This window comes from Cherax quadricarinatus, chromosome 25, assembly GCF_038502225.1.
Source record: "Cherax quadricarinatus isolate ZL_2023a chromosome 25, ASM3850222v1, whole genome shotgun sequence".
Classification (NCBI taxonomy): Eukaryota; Metazoa; Arthropoda; class Malacostraca; order Decapoda; family Parastacidae; genus Cherax; species Cherax quadricarinatus.
In genome coordinates this window covers 21,098,766-21,123,754 of record NC_091316.1, presented here as the reverse complement: position 1 = coordinate 21,123,754, position 24,989 = coordinate 21,098,766, and the positions used below count along the sequence as shown (strand labels likewise).

The 24,989-nt window shown below is 39.4% G+C and overlaps 1 protein-coding gene across 7 annotated transcripts in view; it reads right to left on the bottom strand.

The window, feature by feature from the left end:
• The window catches only part of abs (ATP-dependent RNA helicase abstrakt), a 114,428-nt gene that overhangs the window by 48,227 nt on the left and 41,212 nt on the right, over positions 1-24,989 (bottom strand). For all 7 annotated transcript variants that reach the window (XM_053778466.2, XM_053778464.2, XM_053778465.2 and 4 more), the window contains 3 exons: positions 21,136-21,289; positions 11,487-11,643; positions 4,779-4,859 (listed from right to left, as the gene is read on the bottom strand). In XM_053778466.2, coding sequence (XP_053634441.1) covers positions 4,779-4,859; positions 11,487-11,643; positions 21,136-21,289 — 392 coding nt within the window. The remainder of the gene's footprint in view (positions 1-4,778; positions 4,860-11,486; positions 11,644-21,135; positions 21,290-24,989) is intronic.

Here is a 24,989-nt window from a genome sequence, read left to right as displayed (position 1 = left end):
GGACAAAATGCTTAAATATGATGCTATCATCAACTCTAAGGCTTATTTATCTATCACAATTCATGTAATATGTCATAATAAACAATATTAATAACATAGAAACATGATATATACTCTAGAATGAACAACATGTCATTACATATGTGGAGTGGTAGTGTGTTGTTGTTGTTGTTGGATTTTTAAGGGCCACTGAGAGCATAAGCCGTACATATTAGTGGTAGTGGAGGCGGCAGCAGAAGCCACCACCACTATTCACTGAAACAAAGTATGTACATATTTTATAAATAAGAAATATTTACACTTTAATTTATAAATAAGAAATATTTACACTTACCTTGGAGGAGATGCTGGCATTGGTTTAAGGTGGTTGAAGATATGCAGGGTGGCGTAAATTGTCAGTGGCCCTATATACCTCCAAAAACATTGGAGTCAGTTTCGTGTCATCCTTTTTCTATCACTTAACGTACCTGCTACACTGTTAATGCTACACTTTATTGCTGGCTGGTGATAAAGCCTTTATCAACTCCTGCTGGTTTAGTATCGTACATATAGAATCACTGAGTCACTGAAGAAAGCACATTCTCCCCTCTCTCTTCCTCCTTCACTCTCATACTTTTCAACAACTTTCTTAAATTTCATCTTGTTTCTCACTTTCTTTACCAAAGGAACTTTACTAGGAACTTTCTTTGGACCCATAGTTGCTTATTTCGCAGTTGCACTCAATCAATAACCACAAAAAACAATGGATGATAATGAAATATTTGGATGAATGAGCAGAAGTTTCCTCACTCGCCCAGAGACACAGCCAGACTGATTCATGAACTCGCAAGCGGTTGGCAGGCGGGCAGGTGGACGTGTCCAATACGGCCAATAAGCGAAATAACAGTCGATACTCAGAATAAAATTTCACCCAAAAAGCAGCTGATAACCGTAATAAAATTTCGGCCAAAAAAAAAAAACGGCCGATAACCGAGTTGGACGATATCTAGAACGGCTGATAACCGAGGGTCCACTGTGAATCCAAAACTATATCTTTGCATTGTATACAATGTGTAATTTACATGTAAAATATTGTTAAGCACAAAGGTTAGGTTAGGTGAAGTTCATCAGGAAACAGGACAAGTGTTTCCTGATGCAGATCTTAGTCAGATGATGACCCACCATTGGAGCTTTTGGTCAACTAACCAAGGTCTTCCACTGGCTTACCAGTCCACCCCTTAAAAAATTATGGTCATAGATGTAACCATTTTTTATGATGTTAAGCACAAAGAAAGCCACTAGCGTGCATGAGCGTTTTGGTTAAGTGCAGTAATTATTTGTTTATTTACTTATCCAGTAACAGTAGTTATTTATTTACTTATTTATTTAGCATATCATATTCATATGCAATTTACGATATTTTCAACTTATGACAGGTTCGTCAGAACATAACTCCATTTTAAGTCAAGGAGCACCTGTACAGTGCTTTACTCTTAGCAGGGTTTAAAACTTTTTCATAAAATAAGGGTTATAGAAGTTCACTGCCACTGTATTAAAAATTATTACACATAAGAACATAAGAAAGAAGGAACACTGCAGCGGGCCTACTGACCCATGCAAAGCAGGTCCATGTCCCCTCTCCCCCCCAAATAGCTCAATGACCCACCTAGTCAGGTCACTTCCACTTAAGGAAGGAGCATGGCATCAGACCTAGCAGCACAAGCTAGTCAGGTCCAACTCACACCCACCCACACCCACTCATGTATTTATCTAACCTATTTTTAAAACTACACAACATTTTAGAATCTATAACTGTACTCGGGAATTTGTTCCACTCATCCACAACTCTATTACCAAACCATTGCTTTCCTATATCCTTCCTGAATCTGATTTTTTTCCAACTTTAAACCATTGCTGCGAGTCCTGTCTTGGCTGGAAATTTTCAGCACGCTATTTACATCCCCTTTATTTATTCCCGTTTCCCATTTATACACCTCGATCATATTCCCCCTAATTCTACGCCTTTCAAGAGAGTGCAGATTCAGGGCCCTCAGTCTGTCCTCATAGGGAAGATTTCTGATACATGGGATCAACTTCGTCATCCTTCTCTGTACGTTTTCCAGGGCATTTATATCCATTCTGTAATACGGTGACCAGAACTGTGCAGCATAATCTAAATGAGGCCTAACCAAGGATATATAGAGTTGAAGAACAACCTGAGGACTTCTATTATTTAAACTTTTAGATATGAAGTCAAGGATTCTGTTAGCTTTATTGCAAACACTAATGCACTGTTGTCCTGGTTTTAGATTACTGCTAACCAGAACTCCTAAATCCTTTTCACAATCAGTAGTATTAAGATCACAACACACACACAATTATTATTTTTGAAGAATATAAAAAACTACAAAGGGCATTAAACATTAATGCTTACTATCTTCAAATAATAACATTATTCATTTGGTGGCAGTTTGCTTGATCCCATGACTTGCAACAACTTGCTGGTATGCAATTAAGCTGCCACTGAGACAAAAGCCTCCTCACTCAACATCCTACACCAAGACAGGATAACAGCTGAGAAATTACAGTGGAACCTTGACTAACGAGTGTCCCAACGTATGAGTTTCTTGAGGTACGAGCTGTCCCTAGGTCAATTTTTTGCTCTGAGTTACGAGCCAGCTCCCCCTGCTTCCCCATCAATGCCAATCAATACCAGCTTAGTACATCTACGATATGTAGATACTACAGCTGTATCAGTTATGTTCAGTGATTAACCCTTTCAGGCTCCGTGCCGTAGTTCTACGGCTTTGAGTTGAGGGTCCAAATCGTGAGCTCAGCTCACTTTGTTAAGCTGTGAGTGGTAAATTTGGGCCTAGATATGAGAGAATACATCTGTGTGGTATGTGTGCAACACATAAAACAAATCCTGCAGCACACAGTGCATAATGAGGGAAAAAACTGAGACCGTAATTTTCGATTAAAACAGCGACTTTGCAGTGTTTTTCCGTATGTTTTTTATAGTTGTATTTGCAATTTCTTAGTCTCATTTGATAGAATGGAAGATATTTTACAGAAATAGAGATGATTTTGATTGGTGTTAGTGCTGGAAATGGCTTCAAACTGAGCTCAAAGTAACAGAAATGTTCAATTTTTGCCGATATTCAAGAGTGAACAAATGACATCACATGTCCAATACATGCCAGCTGGTGGATCTAATATACATTCACAAATGTGGTGATATTATTTATACAATTATTACAATATTGCATAACAGTAAATCTTCTATTTTTTGGTTTGAATAAAAATTCATTATGTGAATAAAAAATCAAGATGGAATTCATTTGTAAAGCCTGAAAACGTAAATAATAAACAGAGGAAATGTTAGTTTAGTGCCTGGAATTACTGCATTGTTTATTCTGGACCCTATTTTGAAATTGGAATATTTTGAATTTTGCATTAAATTGGCCAAATTACCAATTACTGATCACTTTGTTTTGTAGTTGAAACAGTTGACTTGGCGATTTCTTCTGCTCAGTCAATAGAAGTAATACTAGTGAAATAGCTAAGAATTTGGTCGACTGGTATAATGTAATTGGCCTAAAATGGGAGTCAAAGTCAGCAAAATCACCAATGCGTAAATATCACTGACACACCAAAATTCGCGAGAGCATAATTTTGTCAATTTTCCATCAAATTTCGTACTTTTTGTTTTATTACCCTCAGAAAAAGATTCTCTACCATTTCATAAGAAAAAATAACAATTTTTTTTTTAAATTCTTGGACCCTGGTGCACACTTTGAAATTTGGCCTCTGGACCCTGAAAGGGTTAAACAAAACAAATTGTATCAGTTAAGTTCAGTGATTAAAAAACAAATTGTATCAGTTAAGTTCAGTGATTAAACACAAGAAATTGTATCAGTTAAATTCAGCGATCAAACAAAACAATATTGTTGTTGGAGGTTTACCGGGCCACTGACATCATACGCCGTAGCCTCAACCTCCCCCACCCTCAACATCCCCCCACCATCTCTGCTCCAAGTGTGTAAGTACACATACACTTTATATAAACAGTTTAACATTTCTTTACATTCTGTAGTGTATTATGATTTATTATGTTTTTATATACGATATTTCTGCAATTAGCCTCACAAATACTCTGTTTTCTATTATAATAAGAGCATGGGAAGATACTATAGTCAAAGTTAGACATGATGTGGCGGAAGCTTCCGCCGATGCCTCCGCCACCATATTATGGCCTATTTTATTCATTCTAGAGTATATATCATGTTTCTGTGTTAATTACATTGTTTATTATGTCATATTAGATGAATTGTGATAGATAAATAAGCCATACAGTTGACATTAGTGTCATATTCAAGTATTTTATCTTGTCTCCAGAGTTCAGGAACGGATTAATGGCTTTTCAATTAATTTAAACGAGGAAAATTGATTTGATATACGAGTAAACTGAGCTACGAGCTAGGTCACAGAACAGATTAAACTCGCAAGTCAAGGTTCCACTGTAATTCCCTCTGACAAACTTGGCGCTGCTAGTAATTACATTGAAGAAACTAAATAATTTTATATTTTCCTATCTACAAGCAATATGCTGATCATTCATAACAAATATTACATTCTTCAGTTCCAACAAGCAATTATCATGTAAAAATACTTACTGTACATTATCAAGAGTAAAACTCAACAATACTGTAACTAAATCTGCTGCAGAAATAAAATAAAGACTTATAATTCCACTTGCAAAAATGAAAAAAATGTAACTTATTGCATGTTATTCTTACCTGCACACATCAAGACGCACCATCTTCTTATCAAGCATGTCAATCAGTCGACCAGGTGTGCATACCATGATGTGTACACCTCTGTAATCATGCAATAATAAAATAAAAATTTTACATCACTGACAATTAAGAAAGGTGGCATCTCATCCCACAAATATATATGCAGTTGAAGCTCCAAATTCACACCAGGGTAGGGCAACCCAAAAAAGAAATATTTTCACCATCATTCACTCAATTACTGTCTTGCCAGAGGTGCACAGATATTACAGTTCAGATGCCCCTCCAATCTACAAATATTCCTTCCCCTCCTTCAGAGTGCAGGCACTGAACTTCCCACCTCCAGGATTCAAAGTCTGGCTAACCAGTTTCTCTGAATCCCTTCACAAAATGTTACTTTGCTTACACCCCCAACAGCTCATCATGTCCCAAAAGACATTTGCTTCCACTCACTCTTATCTAATAGTATGCTCACACATGTCTGCTGGTTGTCCAAGCCCCTTGAACACAAAACTTCCTTTACCCCTTCCTTTCAACCTTTCCCAGGGTGATCCTTACCATGCCTTCCCTCTAGTACAGATTTATACACCCTCCAAGTCATCTTATTTTGCTCGATCCTCTCTAAATGACCAAACCACCTCAACAACCCTTCCTCAGCCTTCTGGATAATAGTTTTAGTAACCCCCACATAACCTCCTAATCTCCAGGCAACAAATTCTCTGCAAAATATATGCACCACACATTGCCCTCAGACACAACATCTCCAATTCATCATTCACAACCCATGCTTCACAACCATATAGTGTTGAAACCACCATACTCTCATAAATTCCCCTTTTTGCCTCAGTGGATAATATTTTTGTCTCCACAGATGCCTCAATGCACCGCTCAGCTTTTTCTCCACATCATTTCTATGATTCACCTCATTTTTCACAGACCCATCTGCTGACAAGTCCATTCCCCAATATGTAAACACATTCACTTCCACCATACTCACTCCTTCCAATCTGATATCCAATCTTCCATTTCCTAAATCATGTTATCATCACCCTGCTCTTTCCTATGTTCACTTTTAATTTCCTTTTTTTACATAACCTCTCAGATTTATCTACCAACCTCTCCCAAAAGAACAGTGTCATCAGCAAAAAGCAACTGACACAACTACTACCCTGTATTAGATCAGGCCTATTATATATTTATATAAAATAATTTTGTAAAATCTAGGTAGTAGGTTGGTAGACAGCAACCTCCCAGGGAGGTACTACCGTCCTGCCAAGTGAGTGTAAAATGAAAGCCTGTAATTGTTTTACATGATGGTAGGATTGCTGGTGTCCTTTTTTCTGTCTCATGAACATGCAAGATTTCAGGTACGTCTTGCTACTTCTACTTACACTTAGGTCACATTACACATACATATACAAGCATATATATACACACCCCTCTGGGTTTTCTTCTATTTTCTTTCTAGTTCTTATTCTTGTTTATTTCCTCTTATCTCCATGGGGAAGTGGAACAGAATTCTTCCTCCGTAAGCCATGCGTGTTGTAAGAGGCGACTAAAATGCCGGGAGCAAGGGGCTAGTAACCTCTTCTCCTGTATATATTACTAAATGTAAAATGAAAAACTTTCATTTTTCCTTTTGGGCCACCCCGCCTCGGTGGGATACGGCCGGTGTGTTGAAAGAAAGAAGAATTTTGTAAAATATCTTATAAATTAATATGCAAGAGCAATAACTCACAACAAACTGGAATTCAAAACTCCAACAATCTGAAAATTAGGGATGCATAGTATCATCTGCATCATGCCTTATTTTCTCAATTAATACTAGACTACTGTAGTAACCTATAATTTTGTTCAGTTTCTTTTCAATGTCACCCAAGACCACGATGCTGCCATTCAGAGGGTTACTTAATTGTAATGTCCACACACACTTCTAGCAAGAGCACTAATAAATGATGATGGATTTGTTTCCTTGTTTAGCTCTCCTACCTTGGTGGGAGATGGCCAATAAGTAAAACAAAAATATATGAACAGTATATATAAATATTTATATACAGGAGGGCACTGTGAGAGAAAAAGCCCTTAAAAGGGAGGGTTATAGCTGTTTAGATACCCAGGAAACATTAGCGCGTTACCGCCTGCACTACCATCTAGCGGGTTGAGGCTAAACTTCAGTTCTTCGGGCCTGATTTGCTTTAATTTTTACTCCTGGTAGTATGTATTAATCTTACCTGGTGTGGGTTGAAGTTGGAGAAGCACTTCACCTCCACTCTTCTCCTGATCAGGTAAGGTGATCTACCAGGAGTATTTCTATTTTTTGTTACTGATTTACCTGGTTACCAGTAATGACACTGAAGTAGAATACCACCCTTTGTCTTTCTTCCATGTTATACTTATGTAACCAGTTTTTTTTTTTTTATTTTCAGTTCTGCTACTGGCCTGGTCAACCAGGCCAGTAGCAAGATCCCTGTCTACAGGACTTAGTGGGACATTATGACTCCTCACCTCTGAAATCTGAATTGTGGTACTACAACCAAGTAGTGACGGGAATTCCAGAACATTGAACGAATACCGCCACCCAGGATAACCAACACCATTTCTTCTAAAACATCATAAGACCATCCTGGGCATAAGATACTCTTGTCCCAACATCCTACTGGAACCACAGCAGACAATTTTTATATTTATTTTTAATTAAAATCCTTAGAAAATTACCATAATTATTATCCATCAAGTTATTCATTATTTATATTTCCATTCTTTTGTTCAGGCAGAAGGCATTTCCCTGACAGCACCACTTATACAGCAGGTTACATTCCAAGCTACCGCATTAAAGCGGATATTGCCCTAAAGCGAATCATACTTTTTTCTCCTACAAATATACAGTGGTCCCTCAATAATCGTCCGGCCTGAAAGTCGTCCATTTCGGAAATAGTCTTGTTTTTTCGTCAAAATATTGGCTCGCAAATGGTCCGGTAACTCGCTAATAGTCCTAATAGTTCTTCGTCCCGGACGCGTACTCAAGCTCTGAGCCGCCTCAGCCTTTCCTTCCCAGCCAGTGTGCCATTGTTTACCAGTGAGTGACGGTCCCCTCACATGCTCCTACGAAATATTTCATAATATTCCATTGATTTTAGTGCTTGCAAGTGCTAAATAAGCTACCATGGCTCCAAATAAAGCTTCTAGTGCCAGCCCTTTGGTAAAGAATGTGGGAAACACATAATTTATGAAAAAGTTTGTAGAAAAATACAAAGATGGTGGTGGTATAGTGGAAGCAGTTGTGATAGTGGTTGATGAACATAAGAAAGGAGGATCACTGCAGCAGGCCTGTTGGCCCATGCTCGGCAGGTCCTTTACAATTCATCCCACTAACGAAACATTTTCCCAACCCAGTCCTCAATGCTACCCAAGAAATAAGCTCTGATAACTCTATCCACTCATTTGCAAGTCCCAAATGAGTGGATAGAGTTATCAGAGCTTGGGTAGCATTGAGGACTGGGTTGGGAAAATGGGATGACCTGCCGAGCATGGGCCAACAGGCCTGCTGCAGTGATCCTCCTTTCTTATGTTCATCAACCACTATCACAACTGCTTCCACTCTACCACCACCATCTTTGTATTTTTCTACAAACTTTTTCATAAATTATGTGTTTCTCACATTCTTTACCAAAGGGCTGGCACTAGAAGCTTTCTTTGGTGGTAGTGATGGTGGTAGAAGGTAGTAGTGATGGTGGTAGAAGGTAGTAGTGATGGTGGTAGAAGGTAGTAGTGATGGTGACAGAAGGTAGTAGTGATGGTGGTAGAAGGTAGTAGTGATGGTAGAAGGTAGTAGTGATGGTGGTAACAGTTGTAATAGTCGTAGAAGGTCGTAGTGATGGTGGTAGTGGGTTCCTTCTTTAGTGGTTCAGCGATTCTACCAACTCCTCCAATGTTGTTGGAGTTATATAGGGCTACAAAACCCACCGCCAACTCAGCTGCTGCTTCACCACCATTATGGACGGCTTACACTCAGTGGCCCTTATATACCCAACAACAACACAACACCTCTCGTGACATACGTAATGACTTATTTTATTCATTCTAGAGTATATTCTATGTTTCTATGTTATTAATATTGTTTATTATGTCATATTAGTTGAATTTTGATAGATAAATAAGCCATAGAGTTGATATTAGTGTCATATTCTCCAACAATAAACTTGCCATCCCTCCCTCACACAAACAAATAGCCAATAAGAACATAACAATGGAAGAACACTGCAGGTCTACTGGCCCATACAAGGCAGGTCCTTATCAAAATGACCTCCACCCAAAGCTACCCAAGAATTTACTCCCGTACCCAATGACACAAATCAAACTCAGCTCCTCCAACTCGTATATTTGTCCAATCTCTTCTTAAAGCTACCCAAAATCCTAGCCTCGATCACCCTACTGGTAAGCGTGATGTTAAATAAGAACTTAAGAAAGTAGGAACACTGGAACAGGCCTGCTGGCCCATACTAGGCCGGTCCTTCACAAATCCAACCCACTAACAGAACAAATGCTACCCAAGCAATAAGCTCAGGTGCAAGTCCGACTCAAATCCAACCCCTCTCACTCGTGTTTTTATCCAGCCTAAATTTGAAACTACCCAATGTTTTAGCTTCAATCACCCTACTAGGCAGACTGTTCCACTCATCAACTACCCCTATTACCAATGTTTATACATTTTATGATTGCCCTAGAGTCCTTATGGAGGGGGATTCCCCTTCCAAATAACCTCTTCCCTCTCCTCCTCCTCCCTGTCTTCCATTCATCAACAACAGCCTTCAATAAAGGTAACTGTCATGTTGAATGTTCATTCTTCTGTGCATGTAAATCTATCTTTTAGGTAAAAAAAAAAATTTGTTGATACTTCTGGGTGTCTGGAACGAATTAATTGGATTTACATTATTTCTTATGGGGAAAATTTATTCGAAAATCGTCCATTTCGATAATAGTCCCACTTCCAGGAACGGATTATGGACGATTATTGAGGGACCACTGTATATAAATGCTTCATAATATGTTTACACTATGATATATATTAAGTTAGCAATAGAACTAGGCATTAAAAACAATAAAAAAGTAAAATATACATAACTTAAAATATTTGTAATCTTAATGTAGAGTGAGAGGTGAGTAGCATTTATTGTACGAAGTCAGGTGTGGTAGCTCACCCGGTTACCACACCTACACGAAATATACAACATTTAAAGTGCCCCAGAGCGATTATTATTATTATTACTACTACTACTACAGTACTGATATACCTTAATAATAATAATAATAATAATAATAATAATAATAATAATAATAATAATAATAATAATAATAATAATAATCAGGAGCAAGGGGCTAGTAACCCCTTCTCCTGTATATATTACTAAATGTGAAAAGAGAAACTTTTGTTTTTCCTTTTGGGCCACCCCGCCTCGGTGGGATACGGCCGGTGTGTTGAAAGAATAATAATAATAATAATAATAATAATAATAATAATAATTTTATTTACTACAATAACATACGTACTACTATATAGAAAGCCCCTTGTTATGCAAAGCATTTCGGGTAAATTAGGTCCTCGTCCCAGGATGTGACTCACACCAGTCGACTGACTACCCTCGGATGCCATTGTAATGAGAGAAAACAAGTAAACGAGACGCAGAGAACATAAATAAACAGACAAATGCGTATTAATTCCTGTCTGCTTACGGTTCATACACATTCATTTCACATACATTTGTGAAGCTTTTACCCCACTATACAAACACCTTACATTATGTACAAGCTGTCCTCATGTTGGTGCAGTTGAATAAATAACAGCAACACTCCCATTCTCATGAAACACACCATTTTTAGAGGAAATGACATTATGAGTGAAGGCATACAAAAGGAATATTTTTCTACAGTTACCCCAGTAATACTACTGTGTACAGTTTCTCTGGTGCTGGACTAGAGAAAACATAATTCTTGCCATCACTTCTACAAGCTGCCTGGCTACCACATCTCATATTTATGTCATTTGCTCTACTATGGTTGTATGTATTTATGTTTATATGACATGTAGCATGTTTATTATATAATTTTGAAAAAATATCATAGATGGATTTATGAAAATGTCTATATTAACGTGATATATAAAATTTAAAGTGCCCAGAGCGATTATTATTATTATTATTACTATTATTGCATCTTCAACAGTAATTTTAATTTGTACCTGCGTGCCAGCATAGTGTATAAGTTTATTTTGGTACAGGTACACATAAGCACAATTATCGGAGTATACATAATATATGCAATAACTTTAAAACACTTGAAATTTTGAAAAGTTTCCAGACATAATTGAGAGACACGGAGCTCATGGAGGATGTAAACAAATAGAGTGGCACGTGAACATTGTAATAGCAAATCAGGGAACTATATAAACAAATTTTCGGTCATAATTTGATATGTCCGTATTAGTGAATTGCTGTAAAGCAAAGTGTTGTAAAGCAGGGCCCTCCTGTACAAAGCATACAAATGTGAAAAAAAAATATTTGGACAGAAATAAGAAACACAGAAGACAGTAACAAGTTTACAAAAATTCTATTTTTGAAGTCACTAAATGTAAGAAATATTTAAAATATTTTCCATTTGCAAAGTACTGTATATGGTAATATCAGACAAAGAACGGAAAATATTGCTTGCTCATACTTTCGGATGATTTGAAGCGCTGTTGCAACTGGCTCTCCTCCAATTGCAAGGCATGTTCGCAGTTCAGGAAAACCATCAGCCTCAACAAATTTGCAGAGATAATCAATGTTGTCTTTTATCTGTTTTGCCAACTCACGAGATGGCACAATGATGAGACCTGTTGAGATTTTAGTAACTATTTACTTAATAATTTCATATATCTTTTATCTATCTCAGTAACAACTATCACAGAAATGTCGCTGTCTGCTGGTGTCACAACAGAGTCACGGTACTTTGGTGTAAATGTTTGGTCACAGTACAACAAGGTCATGTTAGTGTCATGGTACTGTTCTCACAGTAGTGTCACTTTTCGGTGGTGTCATGGTTCGCTAGTGTCACAGCACTTTGGTGTAACTGTACTCTCACAGTTATGTTGGTGTCACTTATCACTTGTATCAGTTGGAACAAAAATACTGAGTTCAGTAGACAGTAAAATAAACCCACTATGTCTCATCCTTGTTTGGTAAAATCAAATGAATTAAAGTTTAACCCCTTCAGGGTCCAAGGCCAAAATCTGAAGTGGTGCTCCAGTGTCCAAGAAATTTTGAAAAAAAAAAAAAATGATTTTTCTTACAGAATTAAAGAGCATATTTTTGTGAAGGTAATAAGACAAAAAAAAAATTCTGATCAGTACTTACCGAGATACAGTGCCAAGAAGTTTGTCAAAAATGATGTGGTGGCGGCAACATCGACGAATTCCACATACGCGCATTACATTATTTTGCGGTTTTTACATTTTTTTCTTTTCTTTTCCAATTTTTTTCTATTCCTACTAACATTTGGGGCCTGAGAGACCAATACTGTATATAATGTATATATATAAACTCACTGTATTGAACACAATAACCGCACTAAAGTTATTATCATATTATTGTTTACCACTGTTGTTTATTACAATAAACATGCACAAATCTTGTATAATACTAATGTTCTATCATATATTTACAATCACTGGACATGGTTTTAGAACTGCTCGAGCTTGTGGAACTCCTTGAAACAAGGCACCATGCACAGAGGCACCTTACATTCCTCACACATAAACCGAGTGTCTTTGCGTCTTTGTTGCCGTCGTTTTGTTTGTGCACAGACGATGCATCTCTTCTGAGCAAATTTTTTCTGAGTTGAAGGAAGTTGTATTATGAAATGATCACCTTCCCTCCTCAAACGCTTGGGTATATCCTGAGTAATTCAAGGGCCTTGTTGTATAGCAGGTGTTCTTACCTGGTACAGTGGACCCCCGCATAACGGACGCCTTGCATAGCGGACAATCCGCATAGTGGACGCTTTGATCGCTAAAATTTTGCCCCGCATAGCGCCCAAAAACCCGCTCAGCGGCCTTCGTCCGAGACGCGTCCAATGTGCGGCCTGAGCCACGCTCACATGTTCCGCGGGTGGCATTGTTTACCAGCCAGCCTCCGCGGTAACATCCAAGCATACAATCGGAACATTTTGTATTATTACAGTGTTTTTGGTGATTTTCTTCTGGAAAATAAGTGACCATGGGCCCCAAGAAAGCTTCTAGTGCCAACCCTACAGCAATAAGGGTGAGAATTACTATGGAGATGAAGAAAAAGATCATTGATAAGTATGAAAGTGGAGTGCGTGTCTCCGAGCTGGCCAGGTTGTATAATAAACCCCAATCAACCATCGCTACTATTGGTGGTACAACTGCTGCTGCTGCTGTATCACCGTCAGCTGCTGCTGCACTGTCAGCTGCTGCTGCTGTACCACCGTCAGCTGCTCCTGCTGCTGTAGTACCGTCTGCTGCTGCTGTAGCATCATCTGCTGCTGCTGTAGCATCGTCTGCTGCTGCTGTAGCATCGTCTGTTGCTGCTGTAGCATCGTCTGTTGCTGCTGTACCACCGTCAGCTGCTGCTGCTGCTGTAGCATTGTCTGCTGCTGCTGCTGCTGTAGCATCGTCTGCTGCTGCTGTAACATCATCAGTTGCTGCTGTAGCATCGTCTGCTGCTGCTGTAACATCGTCAGTTGCTGCTGTAGCATCGTCTGCTGCTGCTGTAGCATCGTCTGTTGCTGCTGTAGCATCGTCTGCTGCTGCTGCTGCTGTAGCATCGTCTGCTGCTGCTGTAACATCGTCAGCTGCTGCTGCTGCTGCTGTAGCACCGTTGTTGGTGTGGCTTATTGAGAATACCAAGAAACAATTAACCCCAGAGGATTTGCCACCCAGGATAGCCCAAAAAAGTCAGTGTCATCGAAGACTGTCTAACTTATTTCCATTGGGGTCCTTAATCTTGTCTCCCAGGATGCAACCCACACCAGTCGACTAACACCCAGGTGAACAGGAAAAATGCCTGGAACTAGTGCTCATATTGGTGAATTTAGAGCCAGCAAAGGTTGGTTTGAGAGATTTAAGAATCGTAGTGACATACACAGTGTGATAAGGCCTGTTCTGGAAGAAAATACCAAACAGGACCTACAGTACTCAGGAGGAAAAGGCACTCCCAGGACACAGTGTCTCATCAGTCATTGCTGCATCTTCAATAAAGGTAAGTGTCATTTATTCTTCATTTAGTAGAGTAGTACATGCACAATATATATTGTGCATGTACTACTCTACTATTGTGCATGTATCCTTCTCTTTGTGTGTAGGAAAATGTATATTTCATGTGGTAAAATTTTTTTTTTCAAACTTTTGGGTGTCTTGCACGGATTAATTTGATTTCCATTATTTCTTATGGGGAAAATTCATTCACATAGCGAACATTTCGCATAACAGCCAGCCCTCTTGCACGGATTAAGGTCGCTATGCGGGGGTCCACTGTACTTCATTATGAGTTGTCTGACAACAGACAAACAAAATTCACCATATGGTGGTCTGTTGCCAGTCTTTATTTGGTACATATTATATGCATTGAGCATTGAAATGTCCATGAGATGGAAGAAAAGTTTCATGTACCACTTGTAACTCTTACGAGCACAGTCAACAAAACCAATCTGCATGTCACATTTGTCAACCAAGTGCATGTTTTGTGTATAATCAATCACTGTCACTGGTTTTCAAATACGTTCATTAGTCACTCGATCAACTTTGCCACTGTCTTGCATTTCATTACGGTGAATGGTTGTCAACAATGTGACATCTCGTTTGTCATGCCACCGTAATGCCATGATGTCATTGGCAGTAAACACCTGCACGTCATCACCACGAGCACCTGCGTTGAGCCTGGGCATATGTTTACGATTAGAACGCACTGTGCCACACACATCTGTCTTGTTCACTCGCATGAAATCACTGAGTAATGGGCTTGTGTACCAGTTATCGGTATATAATGTATGCCTCTTAACAAGATAAGGTGCCATCATGTTTCTCACTACGTCACCTGAGATACCCAATAACATCTTGGTATCTTTCAATGTTTTACTACCCGTGTATACAACAATATCCAACACCAGGCCACTGTCACAATCACAGAGTACAAACAGTTTTATACCAAAGCGTTTCCTCTTGCTCGGTATATAATGCTTGAATGACAGTCTACCTTTGAACAAAATCAAAGACTCGTCAATTACAAGATTCTTGAATGGATAAAAGTATATGCTGAACTTTTGTTTGAGATACATGAAAACATTTCTAATCTTGTATAACCTGTCACTTCTGTCAGGCCTGGTTTTGTCAAAGAAGTGCAACATATGTAAGAGTGAGATAAACCTGTTCACTGGTATGATTTCACTGAAGACCGGGGTAGAAATTAGCCGATCTGTGGACGAGTATGCTTTTATATTATGCTTATACACATGAGGCATAAGCATTATTGTTGCAAAAAGCAAATACATTTCTGCAACAGTCGTCTCTTTCCACCTGTGTAGTCTTGACTGTGGTGATAAGATCGTATTTGCCATGGTGTACTCAAAATACTTATTACTTTCCCTGACAATAGTTTCCATCAATGGCTGGTCAAAGAATAATTCAAAGAATTCCAGTTCATTGGCCGTGGTTCCAAGGGGACAAGTAGGTAGAATTCCACTTTGAGAGTCATCAAAGTGGTGAGGCTTGGGAACAAAATTGGGATTTTGCTACCAATCCCACATACAGTTTGCTGGTGGATACTGGACATCATAGGCTGGTTGTGCAGGTGGTTGTGGTTGTGGTGGGCTGGTGGCTGACACTCCGCTTTGTCCTTGAACTAACAAGTCAGCAGCATGGGTCCCAGCGTGGGCTGGTGAGTCACGCATGGCGGTGGCACTACCATCACCACTAACACCATCCACTGATGCCTGTGGTCTATCCATGCCAAGTATAGCCACATCATCCTCACTATCACTACCTAAAACTGGTGTAGGGCCACGGGATGTACTCCGGGATGTACTCCAGGATGTACTCCAGGATGTACTCCAGGATGTACTCCAGGATGTACTCCGTCCCCTGGGCACAGCATAGGGTACACTACCCGAGTGCATGCAGCGGCGAACATACTGACGCTTCACTGGTGAATATGATTCCTCACTATCACTACTCGAATGATCGTCGAGCGCAATAAAATCACAATCCACGTCACTATCATCATCATTACTGAAGTCAGAGGCCTGGCCACGCGAAAATATTAGTTTTCTCTTGCGTTGAGGAACAACCGACCGTGAGTCACGAGTGCCCACACCAGAGGTAGAAGGTTGAGGATCGTCAGGGTTTTCTGCACTATTATCGATATCCGGGTCATTCTTTTCGGTCACTAACTGATCAAAGCCATAGAATTCGTCTTCATTTCCACTTCCATCACTGTCAAAACTATCAGATAGGAAGAGGAGAGTCCCAATTTTCCGGGGAGTGAGAGCTGACTTGCGATGAGGCATGGTGAACAAGGGTAACTGAGCCGGCGTTTCCACAATGCTATGCGGGCGCCTAGATTTTTTGTTTATGGCGCACACCCACCACGCAGACCCGTTCTCTCACATGTAGGCCTATGAGCGTTTTCGCGCTAAATTTGACGGCGCTAGAATTTTGGCGTAGATCTACAGTTTGGACACTCAACGTGAAGCCATAGATCTACGGGATGGACCCTGAAAAGGTTAAACATAACCTGAATGTTTCATAACTCTTCATTTTGTTCTTCCTACTAGCGAATGAAACTTCCTTTCCCATTCCTTCTGCTGTAATACAGTGGACCCCCGGTTTGCGATGCTATCGGTATCCGATAAATCCGGTAACCGATGCATTATATCGTAGAAAATTTGCCTTGCTTCCCGATACAAAACCCGGTATGCGATGTGGTTCGTAAGAGACGTGTCCATGTGTGGCCTGAGCTGCCCCGTGTGTGCCAGTGTTTACAAGCCAGCCAGTGTGCGCGCATCTAAGGATACATTCAGTACATTCCATATTATCCATATTATCACTGTTTTTGGTGCCTGTTTTGGCAAAATAAGTCACCATGGGCCCCAAGAAAGCTCCCAGTGCCAACCCTTCGAGACCAAGGGTGCTAATAACTGTTGAAATGAAGAAAGAGATAATTGAAAAGTACGAAAGTGCGTGTGTCGGAGCTGGTCAGGTTGTATAGTAAACCCCAATCAACCATCTCTACTATAGTAGCAAGAAAACGGCAATCAAGGAAGCTGTTCTTGCAAAAGGTGCAACTGTGATTACGAAACAGCGACCGCAAGTGTTAGAAAATGTTGAGAGACTGTTATTGGTGTGGATAAATGAAAAACAGATAGCAGGAGATAGCATCTCTCAAGCAATCATTTGTGAAAAGGCTAGGCACTTGCATGACGATTTGGTAAAAAAAATTGCCTGCAACTAGTGGTGATGTGAGTGAATTTAAGGCCAGCAAAGGTTGGTTTGAAAGATTTAAGAATCGCAGTGGTATACATAGTGTGATTAGGCATGGTGAGGCTGCCAGTTCAGACCACAAAGCGGCTGAAAAATATGTGCATGAATTCAAGGATTACATAGAGGCTGAAGGATTGAAACCTGAACAAGTGTTTAATTGTGACAAAACAGGCCTGTTTTGGAAGAGATTACCAAGCAGGACCTACATTACTCAGGAGGAAAAGGCACTCTCAGGACATAAGCCTATGAAAGACAGGCTTACTCTGTTGATGTGTTCCAATGCTAGTGGTGATTGCAAAGTGAAGCCTTTATTGGTGTATCACTCAGAAACTCCCAGAGCATTCAGGCAAAAGAATGTCCTCAAGGCTAATCTGTGTGTGCTGTGGAGGGCAAACAGTAAGGCATGGGTCACTAGGGACTTTTTTTATGACTGGTTACACCATGCATTTGCCCCCAGTGTGAAAAATTACCTAATTGAAAAGGAATTAGACCTTAAGTGCCTCCTGGTATTAGACAATGCCCCTGGTCATCCTACAGACTTGTCAGAGCAACTTTGTGGGGACATGAGTTTCATTAAGGTCAAGTTTTTGCCTCCTAATACCACTCCTCTCCTGCAGCCCATGGACCAGCAGGTCATTTCTAACTTCAAGAAACTGTGCACAAAAGCTATGTTTGAAAGGTGCTTTGAAGTGACCACAGAAACTCAATTGACTCTAAAGGAGTTTTGGAAGGTCCAGTGACTCTCAACCTGGTACTAGTGGCATTAAAAGAAGAAGGTAAGTAACCCCGGAAAAGGACTTGCTACCTCAAGTCCTAATGGAGGGGGATTCCCCTTCTAAATGCTAACACCATCCACACTCTCCCCTCCTCCCATCCCATCAATCATCACCAGATCTTCATTAAAGGTAAGTGTCAATTATTCTTTCGTTATTTATTGTTATTTATTGTTATTGTAATTACTAGTCTATTGCATTAAACTTAATAATTCACGTGGTAAAAGTTTTTTTTTCATACTTTTGGGTGTCTTGCACAGATTAATTTGATTTCCATTATTTCTTATGGGGAAAATTGATTCGCTTTCCGATATTTTTGGTTTACGATGAGCTCTCAGGAACGGATTAGTATCACGAACCGGGGGTCCACTGTATATATAACTTTACTAACTAAAAATCAATATAAATTTATAAATCAATACTACCCATGAACAGATTTTTTCATACAGTTATGTCATATTATCCCTATACAAAATATATACACTGAAGCAATCAGGAAATAATGAAGCCTGCTTAAGTTAAAAAATATCAGAAATTGTTTGATTTGATCAAATCATTGCATATTACCAGCAATCAATAAACTCCAATAAATTACTGAAAGTAAAGCTGGGCAGTGGATAAAGAAAAATTAGTGAACAATAATCTAGTAACTTATTATAATTATCATCATCATCATGTGAAGGTCTTAACCTGGGACTGGAAAGTAATCAGGTTTGAGCCAAGAATACAGAGGATGCCTCCAGTTTCTTGGATCAGGTGCTCTTTACCAGTGACATGAAATTCCTTTGTAGTAGGTGTTTTTGAAACCCTATGTGGACTCCACTTACACCTTGTCTTTACCACTCTTCTGTTTAACCCTTTCAGAGTCGACAGGCCCTCTCAGAGACTTGTTCTCAGGGTCAGCCAAATTTCAAAAGAAAAAAAAAATTATTTTTTCTTATGAAAAGATAGAGAATCTTTTCCCGATCATAGTGACACTAAAAGTATGAAATTTGACGGAAAACTTACGGAATTATGCTCTTGTGAAGTTAGCGGTCTCGAAGATGTTTATGCATCGACGATTTTGCCCACTTTGAGCTCTATTTTCAGCCAATTTCAGTGTACTTGTCGACAAAAATCATAACTATTTCGCTAGAACTACATTTTTCTATCGAATGAGTACAAGAAACCACCCATTTACCGATTTCAACTATCCAATACAGCGGTCAGAATTTAGCAATTTTGCCAATTTCACACAAATTTCAAAAGATGCCTATTTCCAAATAGGGTCCAGAATAAACAAGAAAGATATTACTGGCACTAAAATAACATTTCCTCTGTTCATTAGTCACGTCCCCATGCCCCTTTTACATTCTTCTGCTTTCCACTTTGAATTTTTATTCTCGCAAAAAAATAGAAGATTTACTGTTATGCAGACTACTGCATTGGTGTAGAAATGGTTTATCTGGAGTTTATCTGGAGAGAGTTCTGGGGGTCAACGCCCCCGCGGCCCGGTCTGTGACCAGGCCTCCTTAGGTCAGTGTCCCAGGATGCGACCCACACCAGTCGACTAACACCCAGGTACCCATTTTACTGATGGGGAACATAGACAACAGGTGGAAGGAAACACGTCCAATGTTTCTACTCTGGCTGGGAATCGAACCCAGGCCCTCACCGTGTGAAGCGAGAGCGTTAACCACCAGGCCACCAGAGCCTGGGGGTATAAATATTATCAGCGCACTTGTGAAAGAATATTAGACTCACCAGTTGATGTGTATTGGACGCATAGCATGATTTGTTTACTTTTGAACTTTGGTAAAAATCGAACATTTTTGCTACTTTGAGCACATTTTCAAGGTAGTTTTCTTTGTAAAACCAGTCAAAATCATCTCAGTTTCTGTAATATGTCTTTCATTCTATAAAATGAGACCAGGGAAAACTAGAATATAACAATAAATACCATACGAAAATATAGTGCAAAGTCGCTGTTTTAATCCAAAAACACGGTCAAAGTTTTTTTTTTCTCATTACGCACTGTGTGCTGCAGGATTTTTTTATACTGCGCACACTGACCACATAGACCCATTCTTTCATATGTAGGCCTACCAGCTTTCTCTCACTAGATTTGAGGGCGCTAGAATTTAGGCGTACTAGTACGTCAAAAACCCTGGTGCATAAGCCGTACTAGTACGGCCGAAACCCTGAAAGGGTTAAGACATTTTTTTCCAAATATCCCTACAGCTCATCGGGGAGGGAGGGATGGAAGATAATTTGCAACCATGCCCTTATGTTCTAATTTCATCCCTAGCAAAGATGTTCTTTTTTTGCCAAGTCTATACACCCGAGGATAGTGTGTTGCAATCATATCCCCCTCTAGTTCATTCTTTCAAGCACCAGCCTGGATACACTCCTTTGTACCTAAGTTTCATTTTTTGTTACTAGATGAAAGTTCCATACAGGCCACATGGATGAAGTAATAGTGTATTTTGAACATATTTTTAGCTAGACTCCTTAACCCTTAAACTGTCCAAACAGATCTATGTTCACATGCGTAGTGCTCCAAAAGTAGATCTACGTTTTTTTACATATTTTCAAATATAACAAAAAAAAAAGTAGATGAAAGTTTTTTGTACACGTTTTCAAATGTAAAAAAAAAAAAAATCTACATTTTTTTACATATTTTCAACTGTTGAAAAAAACATAGATCTACGTTGGGACAGTTTAAGGGTTAATGCCACTCATGTTACAAGACATGTGCTGCTGACACTAGTCTGTTTATATACAATTCAGGTTAAAGTGTCAGGATCATTTCCATGAGCTTATTTCCTCCCAAATAGTATCCTGTCTTAAGTTTCCTGAACACTGAACCAGGAAAAAGTGAATGGAAGCATCAGCCATTCAACAAATTAAGGACCCTAATTACTGCACAATCGCTTTCTAAATGACTGGTGAACAAATATCAGTACTGTGAAAATTGCTGGACTACTGCTTGTGGATTTTCCTCACTGTGATTTCCTCTATTATAAAGAGATCACGATGACTGCCTTAACAGACTCAAACAAGTATAAGTGCAGCTTACCATATGGCCCTTCATTGCTCATAAAGGGAAGCTTCTTCTCTTGTTCTAGACAAAACATAACAATAGGCAAGATAAACACCATACTTTTCCCACTGCCAGTAAAAGCAATGCCAATCATATCTCTTCCTTTCAGAGTTGCTGGGATGCCTTGCATCTGAAAATATAAAAGCAATTCCGTTAAAAGTGAATACAGTGGAACCTCAGCTTACGAATTTAATCCGATCCGTGGACTTGTTCGTATCCTAATTTGTTCGCATGCTGGGTCAATTTTCCTCATTTAAATTAACTGAAATGCAATTAATTCGTACCAGCTGAATTCCTACTCTCAGGAAGCATGACAAAATAACCCTAATATCAACTCTACAGCTTGCTTATCTGTCACAATTCATCTAACATGAAATAATAAACAAGATAAATACATAACACAGAAACCTGATATATACTCTAGCCCTTTGACTGTTTTAGTCGTATATATATATGTCTTACGCGCCACTGTTTCGGACGTATGTATACACGTAAATTCTAGTGGCTTCAAACCAAGCAGGAGAAAGCTGGTAGGCCCACATGTGAGAGAATGGGTCTGTGTGGTCAGTGTGCACCACATAAAAAAAATCCTGCATCACGCAGTGCATATTGAGAGAAAAAAACTCACTGCTTTTTTGGATTAAAACACCGACTTTAAGGTGTATTTTCATATAGTATTTTTCGTTGTATTCTCGTTTTCATGGTCTCACATGATAAAATGGAAAACATATTACAGAAATAGAGATGATTTTGATTAGTTTCACGATGAAAACGACCTTGAAATTGAGCTCAACGTAGCGGAAATGTTCGATTTTTACCAATGTTCAGGAGTAAGCAAATCACACCACACGTCCAATACACGTCAACTGGGGAGTCTAATATTCTTTCACTAGTGCACTGATATTATTTATACCATTTTTACAATAATACAGTAATCTGTATAAAAGTAAATTTTGTATTTTTTGTATGAATAAAAAATCAAAATAGAAAGCAAGAGTAATATAAGAGGGGCCTAGAGATGTGACTAATGAACAGAGGATATGTTATTTTAGTGCCAAGAATGTCTACACTGTTTATTCTGGACCCTATTTTGAAACCTGTATCTTTTTTAATTTGTGTGAAATTGGCCAAATTGCCAATTTCTGACAACTTTACTGGGTAGTTCAAATTGGTAAATGGGCAGTTTCTTGTACTCAACTGGTAGAAAAAATGGAGTTCTAAAGAAACAGCTATGAGTTTGTTGTTGTTGTTGTTGTTGTTGTTGTTGGGTTTATCAGGGCCACTGACAGCATGCGCCGTATCGAGCCCGACTTCTCGATGGTACGAGAAAAAATTGTTGCCCAAGGCTGGGCGATTTGAGAAAAGGAACAAAAGTTCCTTTGTAAATAGAGACAGAAACTTGAAGCTTCCAATTAGATCTGGTGGTACACCCTTGCCAAGCCCCAGCAGAGAGGGACGCCTACACTCTCGCCTTGGCTCAGTAACCGGCTTCCCACCAAAGACTGTTAAAGAATTTTCCGCAGAGCGGAAAAAATGGAGCTGGCTAAAGTAAGCCAATGAACAGGAGCCCCTCCTGTAGAGTGCCTGGTGGGCAAAATAGATGAGGACAAGCGTCCCAGAGAGAACGGGGGAAATTTGTCACTGATACTCAGCCGAGATAAAGACATCCACATCCGACAAAGGCTGGCGCAGAAGTCCAAACACCGTGTTCACACTATCAAGACTCAGCTATGAGTTTGGTCAACTGGAACAATGGAATTGGCCAAAAACAGGGCTCAAAGTCAGCGAAATCACCGATGTGTATGTCACTGAGACTGCTAACTTCATGGGAGCGTAATTCTGTGAGTTTTCGACCAAATTTTGTACTTTTGGTGTCATTACCATCGGGAAAAGATTCTCTATCATTTCATAAGAAAAAATTTTGCGGCATAGAATGACAGTTTCAGAAAGGGGCTGGCAACAGTCAAAGGGCTAGAATGAATAAAATGTGTCATTATGTGGACAGCGGAGGGGAGGAGGATTGTGGTCAAATATTCTAGCTATGAAAACATCAGAGGTATTATAAGAGAAAACAGAGTTTGTGAGGCTAACTGAATTAGATCTGGTGTACACACAACATTTACATACCTTGGAGAAGAAATGCAGAGCAACATATCCTGTCAGGAGTTCACACTTTTTTAAAGAACTGCTATGTACAATTTTTATGTTTATCTCATTACACTATGTATCTCCTGTGAGCTGTTTCTCTGTCAACCATGTCAATGGCAGCTTTACCATCTTTTCATTGACAGAGGTCCACTGCTTAGAAATAACTGTAATGCCCTTTGCTGGCGTTACAGCTTTTATAGACTCCTTCTGCTTTAGTATTGTACATATACAGTGGAACCTCAAATTTCAAACTTAATCCATTCCAGGAGTTAGTTCTAAAGTCAAAAAGTTTGAAAGGCGAAGCAATATGGAAATACAATTAATCTGTTCCAGAACCCAAAAATATTCACAAAAAAAATACATTTTACAGATAGCATTACATTACAGTTTTACATACACACAACAAATAGAGGGTACAATTATTAATAAATTTAAATAAACATATAAAATGGAGCAAGGGGCTAGTAACCTCTTCTCCTGTATATAATACTAAATGTAAAAGGAGAAACTTTCGTTTTTCCTTTTGGGCCACTCTGCCTCGGTGGGATACGGCCGGTGTTTTGAAAGAAAGAAACATATAAAATAACATTTTTACTTACCTTTATTGAAGATTGGTGATGGCATCTGGAAGATAGGGAGGAGGAGAGAGGAAGTTGGGATTAGTGTTTGGAAGGGGAATCCCCTTCCATAAAGACTTTAGGTATCAAAGTCCTCTCTGGGGTTACTTCCCTTCTCTGTCTTTTAATGCCACTAGGACCAGCTTGAGTCACTGGACCCCTGTCTCACAAAATAACTGTCTACAGTCCTGTCTACAGTCCTCTGTTTCTGGCGCCTCTTTAAGATTTCCCTAAAATGGGACATGGTCCTGTCACTGAACGTGTTGCAAAGATGGCTTGCTCAGAGTAGTACTTCTTCACAAACATATGGATATCATTCCACTTGGCGCAAATCTCCTTAATCTTTGAATCAGCATGCAACTTCCTTGCCTTGTCACAAATAATCGTCTCTGAAACACTATCACCTGCCATCTCTTTATCCTTGATCCACACCAGCAACAACTTCTCAACCTGATCGATTGTCTGTGGTCTTTTTTTGGTTAGCACATCAACACCTTTCGCAACATCAGCTTTCTTGATTTGTTCTTTCTTTGCCAGGATAGAAGTGATGGTCGACTTCTTTTTCCCGTACATCCTGGCAAGCTCAACAAGTTGCACACCACTCTCACACTTTTGTATTATTTCCTTCTTCACATCTATGGTCATTCTCACTTTCTTTACCACAAGGGTACCAATAGCAAGTTTCTTTGGGCCCATGGTAGCTTATTTCACAGTCCCACAAGCACTAAACACAATGAATTAATCGTAAAATGTTTGAATGAGACCACAGGTTAGTGTTCACTCAAGCATCACAGCACCTGTGCAGGGGCATGGACAGAGCAGGCTGGCAGACAGGTCTGGTATCCGGCGGTTCGAAAGAAGGGGGCGAGTTCGATAATAGGGACAAAGTTGGTTCAAAAAATGCAGTCGATTTTCAAAGAGTTCAATAAGCAATACATTCGAAATCTGAGGTTCCACTGTAGTAGATTATTATTATAATCATGGGGAAGCGTTAAACCTGTAGGTACATATAATAGCACATGCTGTGGATTCCATCTCACATTGGTCTTCAGATGCATGATAGAA